This window comes from Pristis pectinata, chromosome 23 (assembly GCF_009764475.1).
Source record: "Pristis pectinata isolate sPriPec2 chromosome 23, sPriPec2.1.pri, whole genome shotgun sequence".
NCBI lineage: Eukaryota > Metazoa > Chordata > Chondrichthyes > Rhinopristiformes > Pristidae > Pristis > Pristis pectinata.
Genome location: NC_067427.1, coordinates 2045247 through 2059993, shown reverse-complemented (window position 1 = coordinate 2059993; position 14747 = coordinate 2045247). Strand labels below are relative to the sequence as shown.

Here is a 14747-nt window from a genome sequence, read left to right as displayed (position 1 = left end):
TCTGGACCTCCAGTGCTGTCTGTGAGGAGTTTGCATGTTCTTCCTGTGACTCTGCACGTTTCCTCCTGCATCCCAAAGATGTGCTGGTTAGTAGATTAATTAGCCACTGTAAATTTCTCCTAGTGTGTAGGCGAGAGATAGAATCTGGGGGAAGTTGATGAGAATGTGCAGAGAATGAAAAAAGGGATTAGTATAAATGGGTGTTTGATGATCAGCACAGACTCGCTGGGACAAAGGGCCTGTTTCTGTGCTGTATCTCCTTCTACGATTCATTGAATACATTTAGAATTAGAAAAAAGGACCCTTCAATTTTGTCCTTTTACCATGTTCTGACTGAAGGACACCCTTAACTATGCAGTCCCTTTTTGATGCACTAAAGGGATTGTTACCCTTTTTGCTATCTGCACCAAATACCTTGCCCTTCACCTCGCTGAAGCCTTTACTCAAGATTCACACTCCACAGACACCACACTCATTGGTTACTGCATGCTGTGCTAAAACAAGCTGCAACATGCTGTACTATAGCAGAACCCACAAATTCATATTCCCAGGTACAAGTTCTAGCTGACTAACTTTAATTACCCAGTTGTAGCCAATTAACAGAGGCTGACTTAATGAGAATCAACGTAGCAATAAATGTCGATTCCAGCACTTTGTGCAAGGACTCTTCCATGCAAGAAAATATTTTATCACTTCTTAGCTGCATTCGCATCTGTCAATAATCCAGCTTCATGAGCAGCAACCTCAGGCACTGAACAAACAACACTGAATAAAACCAAATGTTTTCAATCCTCCAGTACAAGGCGACGTCAAGCTGAATTGGAATTGACTCCGATCCAGTGCCTGCAGGTTTCTTAAACTGAATACAACAATTTAATGTCAAACAAACCAAAAGCAAGATACAGTTGATGCTGGAAAGCAAAAAAAATTCTGGAAATACTTGGATAGAGATCTTACTCATCACTGGCCTAGGTATAAACTGTCCAATACATTCACCCAAATAATCTGGGGTGCTGCGTGAGGACTGGGGAAGTGGCAAGGTAGCGCGATGAGAAATACACAATCGTTACTCCATCACAGCATGTACACACAGAGCCAAGAGACATCAGCCACTTAAGGCACAGGTACTGCTTAAAAGTAATTGGCTCAAAATATTGACAATTTATAAAAGGCAGAAGTTGGACAAACTTGGGTTGCTCTCCCTAGAGCATCAGAGGCTGAGGGACGACCTGATAGAGGCTTTTAAAATTATGAGACAGATAGGTAGAAATGTCAAACCCCAGAGGACATGCTTTTAAGGTTAGAGGGGGAGGAAGTTTAAAGGTGATATGAGGGGCAAGTTTTTTTTATTAAAAAAGTGGTAAGCACCTGGAATGAGTTACCAGGGTAGTAGTGGAAGCAGGCAGTTTGGTGGTGTTTAAGAGGCTTTTAGATAGACACATGAATATGAAGGGAATGGAGGGAATGAAGGGAATGGATACACAGGAGGACACTTAGTACAAATTGGCATCAAGAGCGGCACAACATGGTGGGCTGCATGGCCGGTTGAGTGCTGTACTGTTCCATGTTCATGTTCTATAATTTCTCTCCACTGATGCTTTACGACCTCCTGGAGGACTGAATGTCAAATACCATGGTCAGACAAAAGCACTTGACCAGACTTAAAAATTGGAGAAAAACAGTTAGAAAACAGATTCTGAGCAGGGACATTACTGAATTGCAGAAATAAATCTCTTCAGTTGAAGACAGAATTTAAACACAAAACCTGCCAAAGTTACATGAAAGTATGAATAACCTGGGTGGACTCTACTTCAAATGCATATTAAAAATGGAATTCTCTTTGCAGGAAAGGAAATTTACCTGTATTTCCTTTTCAGAGCGATTTCTCTCATTTCCAAGTTCACGTCGAAGGGCCTGTTTGAGAAAGGATGGTATAGAAGGATGAGAAAGGTATAAAATGATATCAATAAAATTAACTGTAACATTTGTTAAAACTTTCATCTACCATAATTAAATTATTGCTTGATAGAAAAGTCAGTTATCCTCCAGTGCAGTGCCACTATTGATAACATGAGCCCTGTTGACTTACAGATCGATAATTTCTGCAGTTTGTATGCATTTATTCACACAACTCCCTTCATTTGGCAGAACAGATTGCATACATATATTGGAGGAAAATAAAAGACTGGAATCCAAAAGAGAATCTTGCTTCCAAATCATGAAAACATTTTATTCAATCAGTACTATCGCATATTAACTAGTGAAAGGAAGTTCTCTTAGCAACTCAAATAATGTTACATTAGGAACTGGGAGCAGAATACAAATTGGGAGTTCAGCCAAAAAGCAACATCAAAATCCCCCACATGCAGTGTCCATAGTGTGCAGACTTTAGTGAGTGAGGAACCTCAGCGAGGTTAGGGCAATGGTGAGGGGACTGAATAAAATAAATATTCAAAAAAAAAACAGGCATAGGGTGCCAAGTGACATGGTGCAGTTGCAATATATTGGAGTTGATGAAAACTGTTGGGAATCATGATCTGTAGGCATCTGCAGCTTATGGAACTTCAGCAAGTTGCTGAACTGGAGTCACTCCAGATACTGCATTGCATCAGAGTAAGGGGCAAAAGTTCCTAGATACTTCCTTCCAGGAGGTAGTTACGTGCCTTACATTGACAACCGCAGAATTGACAAGTCAAGTTGGACAGAAGGTCCACACGAGGCAGATAAACAGGAAACCAGATGTCGGAGGCACTTTCGTTTGTCCACGGGAACAAAGTATATGCAGCCTGTGTGGATGAAAGCAGACTGTAGGGCGAGTGAGTAAACTGATCATAGCACTGTGGTAAAGGCGGCCCAATTCAAGTTAGGGGAGTGAAAAGGAATGCAATGATAATAGCACGGTGGGCCGAAGGGCCTGTTTTTGTGCTGTATGGTTCTATGGAAAACAATATAGATAGAGTGGCAGCTACTGCTCTCTGCAATCTTGAGCACAAGCCCCATAGGCCACTTTGCCTATCTGATGCCAGGGTTAAGGACACCTCCTGGAGGCTAGAGCACGAGGGGAAATGTCCAATTGTTGTGGTCCATGTGGGAACCAACAACATAGATCAGATATAGGTGGTGGTTCTGCCAAAGGAATACAAGGAGCAATAGCCCAAATTAACAAACAGAACCACAAAGCATCTCGGATACTAAACAAATTGCATGCAAATTGGCATGGAGGGATAATATCAGAGGAGGTGGGCAGGTTCTGAAGAGGGGAGATTCAGAAATTTAAACAGAAAAAAGGGCAAAGCAATAATGCAGGGGTATCAAAATGGGTAATGTTAGCAGGGTGTCAGGAAGGGACAGTGCATACAAACATGATACCATAGAACAATACAGCACAATACAGGCCCTTCGGTCCACCATGTTGTGCCGACCTTTAAACCATGCCTAAGACTATCTAACTCCTTCCTCCCATATAGCCCCCTATTTTAAATTCCTCCATATGCTTATCTAACAATCTCTTGAACTTGACCAACGTATATGCCTCCACCACCACCCCAGGCAGCAGATTCCATGCACCAACCACTCTCTGGGTGAAAAACCTCCTTCTGATATCTCCCTTGAACTTCCCACCCATTACTTTAAAGCCATGCCCTCTTGTATTGAGCATTGGTGCCCTGGGAAAGAGACACTGGCTGTCTACTCTATCTATTCCTCTTAATATTTTGTATACCTCTATCATGTCTCCCCTCATCCTCCTCTTCTCCAAAGAATAAAGCCCTAGTTCCCTTAGTCTCTCCTCATAATGCATACTCTCCAATCCAGGCAGCATCCTGACAAATCTCCTCTGCACCCTTTCCAACGCTTCCACATCCTTCCTATAATGAGGCAACCAGAACTGGACACAGTACCAAGTGTGGTCTAACCAGAGTTTTGTAGAGCTGCATCATTACCTCGCAGCTCTTAAACTCTATCCTACGACTTATGAAAGCTAACGTCCCATAAGCTTTCTTAACTACCCTATCCACCTGTGAGGCAACTGTCAGGGATCTGTGGATATGAACCCCCAGATCCCTCTGCTCCTCCACACTGCCCAGAATCCTGCAATTAAATATAGTACAAGGCAGAGTACAAAGTTAAAGTCAGAAATACAATACAAGGATGGATATACAACTCCCACTCCCAATTATAGTTACACAGGGCATAATTTAAAAAAGACTAGAAAACAGAGGTGCATGTAACAATGATAATTGAATAATCATGACAGACTTTAATTGAGGCAAATCAGCTACTGAATGTGTGTATAAGGGAAGGTTTTATTTTATCAGTGTGAGGAACCCATAAGTGAACAGGCAATTTTAGATCTAGTATTATGTAATGAAAAGAGTTTAATTGATGATCTGGTAGTTAGGGAGTTTAAGTGATCATATTTGGAGTATTGTGTACAGTTCTGGTTACCACACTACAGGAAGTATGTGGTAGCATTAGCTAGAATGCAGAAGAGGTTCACCAGGATGGTGCCTGGAATGGAGGGCTTTAGTTACAAGGAGGTGGTTGGACAGGCTGGGCTTGTTCTCACTGGAGCTCAGTTAGCCGAAGGGTGACCTTATGGAGGTTTATAAAATAAGTAGCATAGATAGAGTAGATTGTCAAGACTATCTTCCCGACACGCCACCTGGGTAGGAGTCTAAAACTAGAGGGGGTAGACTTAAAATGAGAGGAGAGAAATTTAAAGAAGATCTGAGGGGCAAGTTTCTCCAAACAGAGGTGGTGGTTCTATGGAATGAGCTGCCAGAGGCCGATACAATTACAATGTTTAAAAAGGCATTTGGACAGGTACTTAGATAGGAAGGGAGTAGAGGGATATGGGCCTAATGCAAGTAAATGGGATTAGCATAGATAGGCACCACAGTTAGCATGAGCAAGTTGGGCCAAAGGCAATCTCTGTGCTGTCAGCTCTATGACTCTAATACAGCAGAATTTTATATAACAACTTATAATCATTTAGTTGAACATGAAACATGGAGGCACCGATTGGGTATGGCAGACTCTGAAATATATGACATAAACAAGTAATGCCTAACATTTTGTACATTGCTTAAAAGACTAAGAAAAAATTCCAACAGATACTGGTCCAGTAGTGGCCATCAAGTTAGAAAATATTACACAAAAAAAAAACAGCCCATTAATTGGATAAATTGCAGAATTCAGCAGAGGACCAGGGCACTGATAAAGGGGAGAGTAGAACCTAGAACCGTACAGCACAGAACAGGCCCTTCAACCCACAATGTTGTGCTGACATAGCTAATCCCTCCTACCTACAGAATGCCCATATCCCTCCATTTTCCTCTCATTCATGTGCCCATCCAAGCCCCTCTTATAAGCCCCCAATGAATTTGCCTCCACCACCCCATCAGGCATCCATCACTCTTAGTAAAAAAAAACAAACCCCTCATGTCTGTGCCGAACCTACCCCCCTCACCTTAAATGCATGCCCTCTGGTATTGGACTGCTCAATAATGGGAAAAAGATATTGCCTGTCCACTCTATCTATGCCCCTCAATTTTATACACTTCCATCCCAACAGATCACCCCTCAGCCTCTGCCGCTCCAGAGAAAAAAGCCCAAGTTTGTCCAATCTCTCCTGATAGCACAGTAGAATGAAGATCAGCAAAATGGAATGCAAGATGGTGTACACAGGGGCAGTGTACATGCACCTGTCTACATCAATGGTGCTGAGGTCGAGAGGGTTGACAGCTTCAAGTTCCTGGGAGTGAACATCACCAACAGCCTGTCCTGGTCAAATCACATAGATGCCACGGCCAAGAAAGCTCAGCAGTGCCTCTACTTCCTCAGGAGGCTAAAGAAATTTGGTTTGTCCCCTTTGACTCTCACCAACTTTTACCAATGCACCATAGAAAGCATCCTATCTGGATGTGTCACGGTTTGGTATGGCAACTGCTCTGCCCAGGACCGCAAGAAACTGCAGAGAGTTGTGGACACAGCCCAGCGCATCACGGACACCAGCCTCCTCTCCTTGGACTGTCTTTACCTCTCGTTGTCTTGGTGAAGTAGCCAGCATAATCAAAGACCCCACCCACCCAGGACATTCTCTCTTCTCTCCTCTTCCATCGAGTAGGAGATACAGGAGCCTGAGGGCACGTACCACCAGACTTAAGGACAGCTTCTACCCCACTGTGATAAGACTATTGAACAGTTCCCTTATACAATGAGATGGACTATGACCTCACGATCTACCTTGCCGTGACCTTGCACCTTATTGCACTGCACTTTCTCTGTAGCTGTGACACTTTACTCTGTACTGTTATTGTTTTTACCTGTACTACATCAATGCACTCTGTACTAACTCAATGTAACTGCACTGTGTAATGAATTGACCTGTACGATCAGTTTGTAAGACAAGCTTTTCTCTGTACCTCGGTACAAGTGACAATAATAAACCAATACTAACTCCTCCTTTCACTTATGCAGAGCTTCTGAATGCTCCTGAAGAGCAGACTAGGTTCTCAATGCCATCCAGAATGCTCCTTCTCCATTTTGAATGGTCATGGACCAAAGATTTCCACAAGTCAATGGGGATGTTACAATTTTTTTTTTTAAAAGCAGTCTTCAAGAACATCCTCAAATAACAATTTCTTCTGTCCAGGTGGTGATCTCTTGCCATGCTGAATTACTAAATAGATTATCCATTTCAGAAGATGTGTTAGTAAAGCACAAGATATGGCCTGCCCATCAGAGACAACAGATGAGTCTGAGGTTTGACACTGGGGACACTGGCTCAGAAGAGAGCACTGACGTTAGTTCAATGATCCTGGAAATGGATTTGGGGAATTTTGCAGAGACGGCATTGCTGGAACCGCTCTAGTGTTTTAAAGGTGTCTGCTGTCTGCAGCTCACGTCTAAGACACATAAAGGAGGGTAGGGAAATCACTACTACCCAGTATTCATGACTCAGCTTCAGTAGGCAATAACCCAGTTATATTTGTTGTGGTGAATGTAATCATTGTTCTGAATGGCTTCTAATGATTTGACTAGTTTACTATTGGCATTATCCTTTGATTGGTGGCACTTTTGCAAAATGAATTGGTTGGGTCTACAAAATTCATACATCTTAACTGTGCAACAATAATTACGGAACAAATCGACATCTGCACCTCTTCAGGGAATTTTTGGTGGATTGCACTTCAATATTGCAATAGATTAGCTTGTTACAAAATGCTTAATAATGTACAAGTAAGATCCTCAAGTGTGCCCAGCTAAAGCAGTGAAGTTCCTGTACTGTGCTTTAAGGGCTCTCTTCCACCACATCAAGCACCATTCCATGGACAGAAAGCCTACAGGAGGTGCAAGATTCTAGCAGCATCAAGCCTCATGAGCTTCCTAAAAATGTCTTCTAGGTATATATCCCAGCATACCTTGTGGTTTTCCTCCTAGTCATCAACAGCTGACAACTGTGCAGTGTATTGCCCAGATGGTATGGGCTGGTTTCACGAAATGTGGTGAAAGGCATAGGAACAAATTTAAGTTCCTGGCAAGGTTCCCGGTTTCTAAATGAAGGAGTAAAGCCAAGCCTGCTCATTTTACATTGCAAACTAAAAGATTTAGGGAGGACTATATTAGATATCTACATTGTAATTCATCTCTTCATCTAAAAACGTCTTAGAAGAATTGTCTAGGAGGAATACATTTTCAGGAAGGCCAAGTGACCTCGAAGAAATCAGTTCCTTAGGGAACTCTCCCTCCAAGCCAAATACAGCAGCAGTTTCCACACTAAAACATTTTAGAACTCATTAAGGAATCTGCAAAAGACAGGCAAAAATTCTGCATTCGCCAGCCCTTTAATGTGGACTCATTAAGGAGTCCTTATTACAGAAAGAAATAGAAAAATCAATGCTGAGCATGGAAACAAAACCCTGATGTACATTACACAAATTGAAGCACAAAAGATTTTAAAAAAAGTAAAAGGCACATTGGAGGTCTCTTCTCACATTATAAATAATGACACGAAATACAAAAGCAGTGTACACTGCTACAGAAAGCAGCAGGAATAAACTAAGAGGTACCTACTTCAATTTCACCAGCTCTCTTTAGAAGAGTTTCAGTAAGTTCCTGAATTTTATTGGAAGGATCCACGTTACTGTCCTGCTTCTGTGCCTTTTCATTTTGAAGCTGATCAATGAGAGCATCTTTGCTTTTTATGGTCTCACTCAGCTGCTCGATTAACCTAACAAACATTAAACACACAAAAACCGTTCCACAAGGCAAAGATATTAAACAAAGTCTTGCAAAAGTTGCCAGATGCTCTACATACTGTTCAAAAGGTTAGGTTTCTTATATTGGGAACCATGCTTTGAATGGAACAAATCACCATTAGGTCATTTAAATCCCACGGTACTTAATTGTTCCCTGATGTTTAAACTCCTATAGCAAAGCAGCAAAAGAGGCTCCTTTTATTGTAAATTCAGGCTTTTAATATTTTTTCCAGCAAAACTAGCAGTGTACTAGTCAGAATTCAAACAATGCAACAAGACAGAATGGAAATGAATGTATTTTTACATTGATAAAACAAAATACTAAGCACTGACTGTTCATTTTCCATGAGGTTCTTGCTTTGTTCTGGGGACGAAGGCAGTTCCATCCGGTTCTGCTTCTTAATTGACAGAATTTGTTTTTCTAGGTTCATACTCCGGATCTTCTCCTGCTCAGCAATAGCAGCCATTTTTTCTAATTCTGCCTGGGTTGTCTTAACATCCTTATTTTAGAAAGGCAGAAGAGGAAAAAAAAAGTTTTGATTTTGTCCCCAATAACATTCTCCCCCCCCCCCCCCCCCACACACACACATAATACACACACTTACCCCCTTTCAAAAAAAAATTTCATTTGCATGAGGTTGAGGCTCTAATAGGGCAAAGTGATTTTCTAAATTGAAGCAGATTGGGTCTCAGTGGATCAGGCAGCACATATGAAAGGAAATGGACAGTCAACCATCATCTGGACTTTGAATTGTTTTCTCTAGAGTGTCAGAGGCTGAGGGGAGACCTGATGGAGTCTGCAGTGGGGTCTACAGTGCAACTTACTCTGTATTAAAGCAATCCAGTCAGAATGAACTCTTGGTGAAATGAGAGATTTGGGTGGCTGTTTTTTTAGTTGGACACATTGCAAGTAAGAAAAGCTTTAAATCTACAAGTCATTTCTGCATAAGTTTATAGTTTTAACACTACTGTCCAATCATTAATTAGCACTATAAATGTATTAAAAATTAACACACACCAGCACAATGAGAGGATACTTCCCCTCAAGGGGAAAAATCTAAAACTAGAGAGAGCAGAGTTTTAGAATAAGGGACTTCCCATTTAAGATGGAGGGGAAATTTCTTCTGAGGGGCACAAATCTGAATTTCCTACCTCACAGGTGTGGAGACAGAATCATGGAACTTTACACTGTTGGGGAATTAAGCAATTTGAGGAAAGCCATGAATGTACCGAATGGTAGAGCAAGCTTGGCTCACTCCTGATCCTAGTTCTTAAGCAATATTTCAAAACAAGGTTTGAAGACAAAAGAGATTGCAGATGCTGAAGCTAGAACAAAAATAGAATGCTGGAAGAACTCAGGGGGTCAAGCAGCATTTCTGAAGGCAAAAAAAGGTGCAAGTCAACGTTTTAGGTCAAGATCCTGTACCAGGAGTGAGAGGAAACAGGGAAGACTGCCTGATTATAGCAATACGTAGAGGGGTGGGATAGATTCTGGCAGGTGAAGGTGGAATCAGATGCGGAGGGGATCATGAGCAGATGGGATCAGGTGGGGGGAAGGGATGGGCAGTTATGAACAAAAGGGAGGAGAAAACTCAATGGATGGGCGAGTGTGTGCAGGAAGAGAGCGCCAGGGATGTGGGTTACTTGGAAGCTGGAAAATTCAATGTTCATACTACTGGGTTGTATGCTACTCTAGCAGAATATGCAATAGTTGTTCTTCTCATTTGTGTTTGGCATTTCCATAGCAATGGAGAAGACAGAGGACAGACAGATCAGTGTGGGAGTAGAATGACAAGTTAAAATGACATAGACTCAGAAGTTTAAGATGGCCATTGCAGACAGAGCGCAGGTACTCTGCAGAGTGGTCACCCAGTCTATACTTAGTTTCACCAATGTAGAGGGGGCCACATCATGAGCACCAGATGCAGTAGACCACGTTGGAGCAGATGCGCAGTTGCTGGGAAAAAAATTGTTGGGAGACAAGGAGGGATGAATCGACCAGAGAGTCCTGAAGAGAGCCGTCCCTGCCATAAGCAGGGTGTGGGGCAATATATGATTGGTGGTGGAGTTGCACTGGAGCTGGTGGAAATGACAGGGGATTATGTGGTGAATGCAGAGGTGGGGTGAAAGGCAAGGACCAAGGCAGCTCTACTGCTGTTCTGACTGGGAAGAGCAGGAAGGGAATTAGGAGGAGAAACATGGGAAATGGAAGAAATACCTGTGAGAGCTCCGTAACTATGGTTTTGGAAGGAGGATATTTCAAAAGCTCTAGAGTGGAAGAGCCTCATCTTGGGAACAGACACAGTGAGACAGAAATTGAGAAAAAGGGATGGCATCTTTACAGGAGCAAAAAAAAACCAAACAGCTGGAGGGACTCAGTGGGGCAGGTAGTATCTGTGATGGGAAATGGACAGTTGATGTTTTGGGTCAAAACCCTTCACCTGGACTTTGAATTGCTTGCTCTGGAGTTTCAGAGGCTGATGGGAGACCTGACAGATGTTTATAAAATTATGAGAGGCATGAAATTAGTCTTTTTCCCCAGGGTAGAAATGTCCAAATACCAGAGGACATAGTTTTAAGGTGAGCAGGGGAAAGTTTAAAAGGAGATGCATGGGGCAAGTCCTTTATTTCTTTTTCAAAAAAAAGGTGGCAGGTGCTGGCATGTGCTGCCAGAGGTGGTGGTGGAAACACATGAACACGCAGGAAATGGAGGGATATGGATCATGTGCAGGCAGACAGGCATCATGGTCGGCACTGACATGGTGGGTCAAAGGGCTGGTTCCTGCACTGTACTGTCCTACACTTGAAAAATACTCAAAAGTTCCTGCCACTTCAGCAATTACATTGTTAAAAAGCTTAGAAACACAAACATACTTCTGCCTCAAAATTAAATACGAAACATTGCTTACCTCCTCCAAGAGATGGATCTGATCACCCAGGAGCTGTTTTACCTGAAGGACCTCTTTCTGAGCTGCATCTTTCACGCGCTGAATTTCTGCATCACTGTTACCCGCCAAGCTCTCTACAGCTTTCCTGTTCAAGAAATTTTAACAGTAAAACATGTAAAGACTCCAATCTGTACTCCACGCCACTCTGTACTAACTCAATGTAACTGCACTGTGTAATGAATTGACCTGTACGATCGGTTTGTAAGACAAGTTTTTCACTGTACCTCGGTACAAGTGACAATAATAAACCAATACTTTTTTAAAAACTTATTCTGAGCAATTATCATTAGTTACAACGTGCATAGCTAAATGTTAACCGAATTCCTCTTCTATGTGACCTAATCTTGGTTTACTAGGTTCGAACCCAGCAAATCAACTTCAGAATCCTTTAGGCACTGTGGTATAAAACTGTTTCCCCCCACAGCTGCATAGATTCTTTGTACCTTTGGCTGGATGGCTGCTTACATCCCCTCCACATCCCAGCCTCACACACACCTCTGCACTAGACACCACCTTTTGGACTCCTTTTCCAGAAATGTTATCATAAGAACAGAAGAAATAGGAGTATGCCAATCACATGAACTTCACTCCTAACCTGCACTGCCAATCAATAAAGACCATGCCTGATTTTATTTTAAGTATGCCACTTACCTGCACTAATGTGCTCCCCTCCCTCCCCAATCAATAAATATTTGTAAAAAAATATATATATCTGAATACACAATCAGCAACTGGGCCTACATAGCCCTCTTGGGTACAGAATTCCAAAGATGTACCACCCCTTGAAATTTCTTCAACTGTCCTAAATAGTCAACCCTTTATTTTCAAGTTGGTGATATCTGGTTCTAGACATGCAAGCTAGGGGAAACATCAACTCCGCATTCACCCTGTCAAGCTTTATAAAGAACTTTGTACATTTCACCAAGATCACCTTCATTCTTTTAAACACAGGAACATAGGTCCAGTCTGCTTAAATCTCTCCATTCCTCATATAACAAACATTCCAGGAATCAATCTGATGAATTGGAGAGCAAAAACACCAGGAAACCCATAACAAAAAGAATGCTGGAAGTTCTCAGCAGGTCAAAGGACATAGGGTAGGGACATGTTCGGCACAGCTTTGTGGCCGAAGGGCCTGAATTGTGCTGTAGGTTTTCTATGTTTCTATTACTGACTTAAACAATGTTGGTCAACCATCCATTACAAAACCGCCCCCCAAACACTTTTTACTCCTACAGAGGTGGGTGTACCTTTGTTTCTTTTTGTTCTAATGGCTGTTTACACCCCTCTCCCCCAAAGTAACTCCCCCAAAGTTACTTTGGTAACTTTGAATTGCACTATCACAGACATTCCTTCTGTTCTTTTTCTTTCCCCTTCTGCAATTTACATCACATTTATCTTCTTACTTTTCCAGCTCTGATGAAGGGTGCTTGATCATGCCTTGAAATATTGACTCAATTTCTCTGACTACTGATGCTACCTGACCCAAATGCTTCCAGTATTCAGTTTTTGTTGCGACTTCATGAACCTTTGCTGCAAGTATACGCTTCCTTGAGTGAGGAGACTATATCAGTATACAAATCCTCTTGCAATCAAGACAACTTACTGTTTGTCTCCTAGTGCCTGCTGAACCTGCATGGTTAATTTTGTGGTATGCACAGTACACCTAGGTCCCTCTGAACACCAACACCATTCATTCTCATGTCTCCAAAACACTTCTTCAAATATTCCTTGATGTGCTACTTTCTCCACTCCCCTCAAATTCATCCCTCCAAACCAGAATGTTTAAGTACCCCACCCACATGTGCTGTGCACTATTTCCTATTTATGGAAAGGGGGCAAATGTAAAGAGAAAGATAGTTATAACAGAGTATACTTAAAGATACAAATGGAAAAGACCTTGGACATATTAGAAAGACATTAAATACTGATAGGGTCTAGAATTAGGAATAATTTTTTTTAAGAATTAGAGAGTCAACACTGTGGAAAGTAAAGTTAGGAGAAACATCCCCATGCTGAGGGATGAAAAAAAAAGTCCTGACTTCTGGTAAAGACAAAACAGTCCCAAGTTGGTTACCAATTTTAATTTTGAGATTATTTGTATGTAGCTATTAAGCAATATGGTGCAAAAGTGGATATATGGAGCTAAGCCACAAATCTAAAGGATCTCACCAAATGGAACAGGCTCATGGGGCTAAGTTGCCTACTTTTGGAACACAGTGCAATTTTACAACTGCAGAATAAACACAAAATATCCAACATTGATTTGAATTGGCTGTTTGAAAATATTTAATTGTTTTTTGTTTTGCTTTTTAAACCTTGACTTCCAATACTAGTTGCATAAATTTTTTTTAAATTATTGAAAACGAAATTGCATTTAAATCCTAATATTATGTTATTCCCGCTTCTCTACAGATAGTCAAGCTAATCATGAAGAAAAGGCCATTTTATAATTCACTTTCTAAACACTAGCTCCTTCCCTAAAGCCAGTGGTGCACAGAAGAAATTGACTGGAGACAAGTGGGTTCCCACAACACAAATTTGGAAATAGTACCCCAGCTGAACGAGTGGCCTTGCAATAAGCATAACTAAAGCAGGGACACCTTTTAAACATTTAAACAGACAACAGACAAAAGGGAATTCCTAAATTCATATAGAAACCTAGCTCACTTTTATTAGCTAATGGTCGGCACTGTAGCGTAGCAGTTAGCGTAACGCTATTACAGCGCCAGTGATCAGGGTTCAATTCCGGCTGCTGTCTGTAAGGAGTTTGTACGTTCTCCCCGTGACTGCATGGGTTTCCTCCATGTGCTCTGGTTTCCTCCCACATTCCAATGACATACAGGTTAGTAGGTTAACATGGTGTAATTGGGCAGCGCGGGCTTGTTGAGATGGAAGGGCCTGTTACCGCGCTGTATAAATAAAGTTTTACAAGTTTTAGCTATTCTTTAACTTTCAGACCACAGAAAATTTTAAGAGCACGTTCAGTTATTTTTTTAAAAAGTCTTATGCAAATTCAAATGGCAATAGCACCACAAAGCTGTCCTGCAGAGTGGTGACACAGAACCTAATAAAGGTATTAAGTTTAATAGAAGGACAGATCCTCCTTTGTTCACTACAGCTACCAGAAAGCCACATCCTGAGGATTTCTGAAGAACCACTAACAAGATCATTTGATCTACCAAGTCACAAGGTAGTTCATGGCTGGTGCAGTTTATTTTAAAACAGCAAAACACGTTTCCTCATATGTGCCACATAGGAGGGACATCAACATCAGACCACCTGATCAAATCGTGCAACAAGTCAGAATGGCTAAATCAGTCCAGCCAGTGACAGCACGAAAGCAACTAAACTAGGCTACTAGTAGCTTTCTGCTAGACAAGATCAGAGTGACACAAGTGGAATAGATTATTAACTGAGCCAAATATCAAACATTCCCAGTGTTCACATCTTTTACAACACCCACCCCTCCTCCTTGGAATCACAGCAAGTTTATAGCTCATTGCACTGGTGCCAATTGCAAAAGAGCTTCCCACCC

At 41.7% G+C, this 14747-nt stretch overlaps 1 protein-coding gene across 1 annotated transcript in view; it reads right to left on the bottom strand.

The window, feature by feature from the left end:
- The window catches only part of cdk5rap2 (CDK5 regulatory subunit associated protein 2), a 121394-nt gene that overhangs the window by 86480 nt on the left and 20167 nt on the right, over window positions 1-14747 (bottom strand). The window contains exons 6-9 of the mRNA XM_052037133.1: window positions 11171-11294; window positions 8595-8761; window positions 8077-8233; window positions 1861-1914 (exon numbers count right to left, since the gene is read on the bottom strand). Of these exons, the coding sequence (XP_051893093.1) occupies window positions 1861-1914; window positions 8077-8233; window positions 8595-8761; window positions 11171-11294 (502 nt within the window). The remainder of the gene's footprint in view (window positions 1-1860; window positions 1915-8076; window positions 8234-8594; window positions 8762-11170; window positions 11295-14747) is intronic.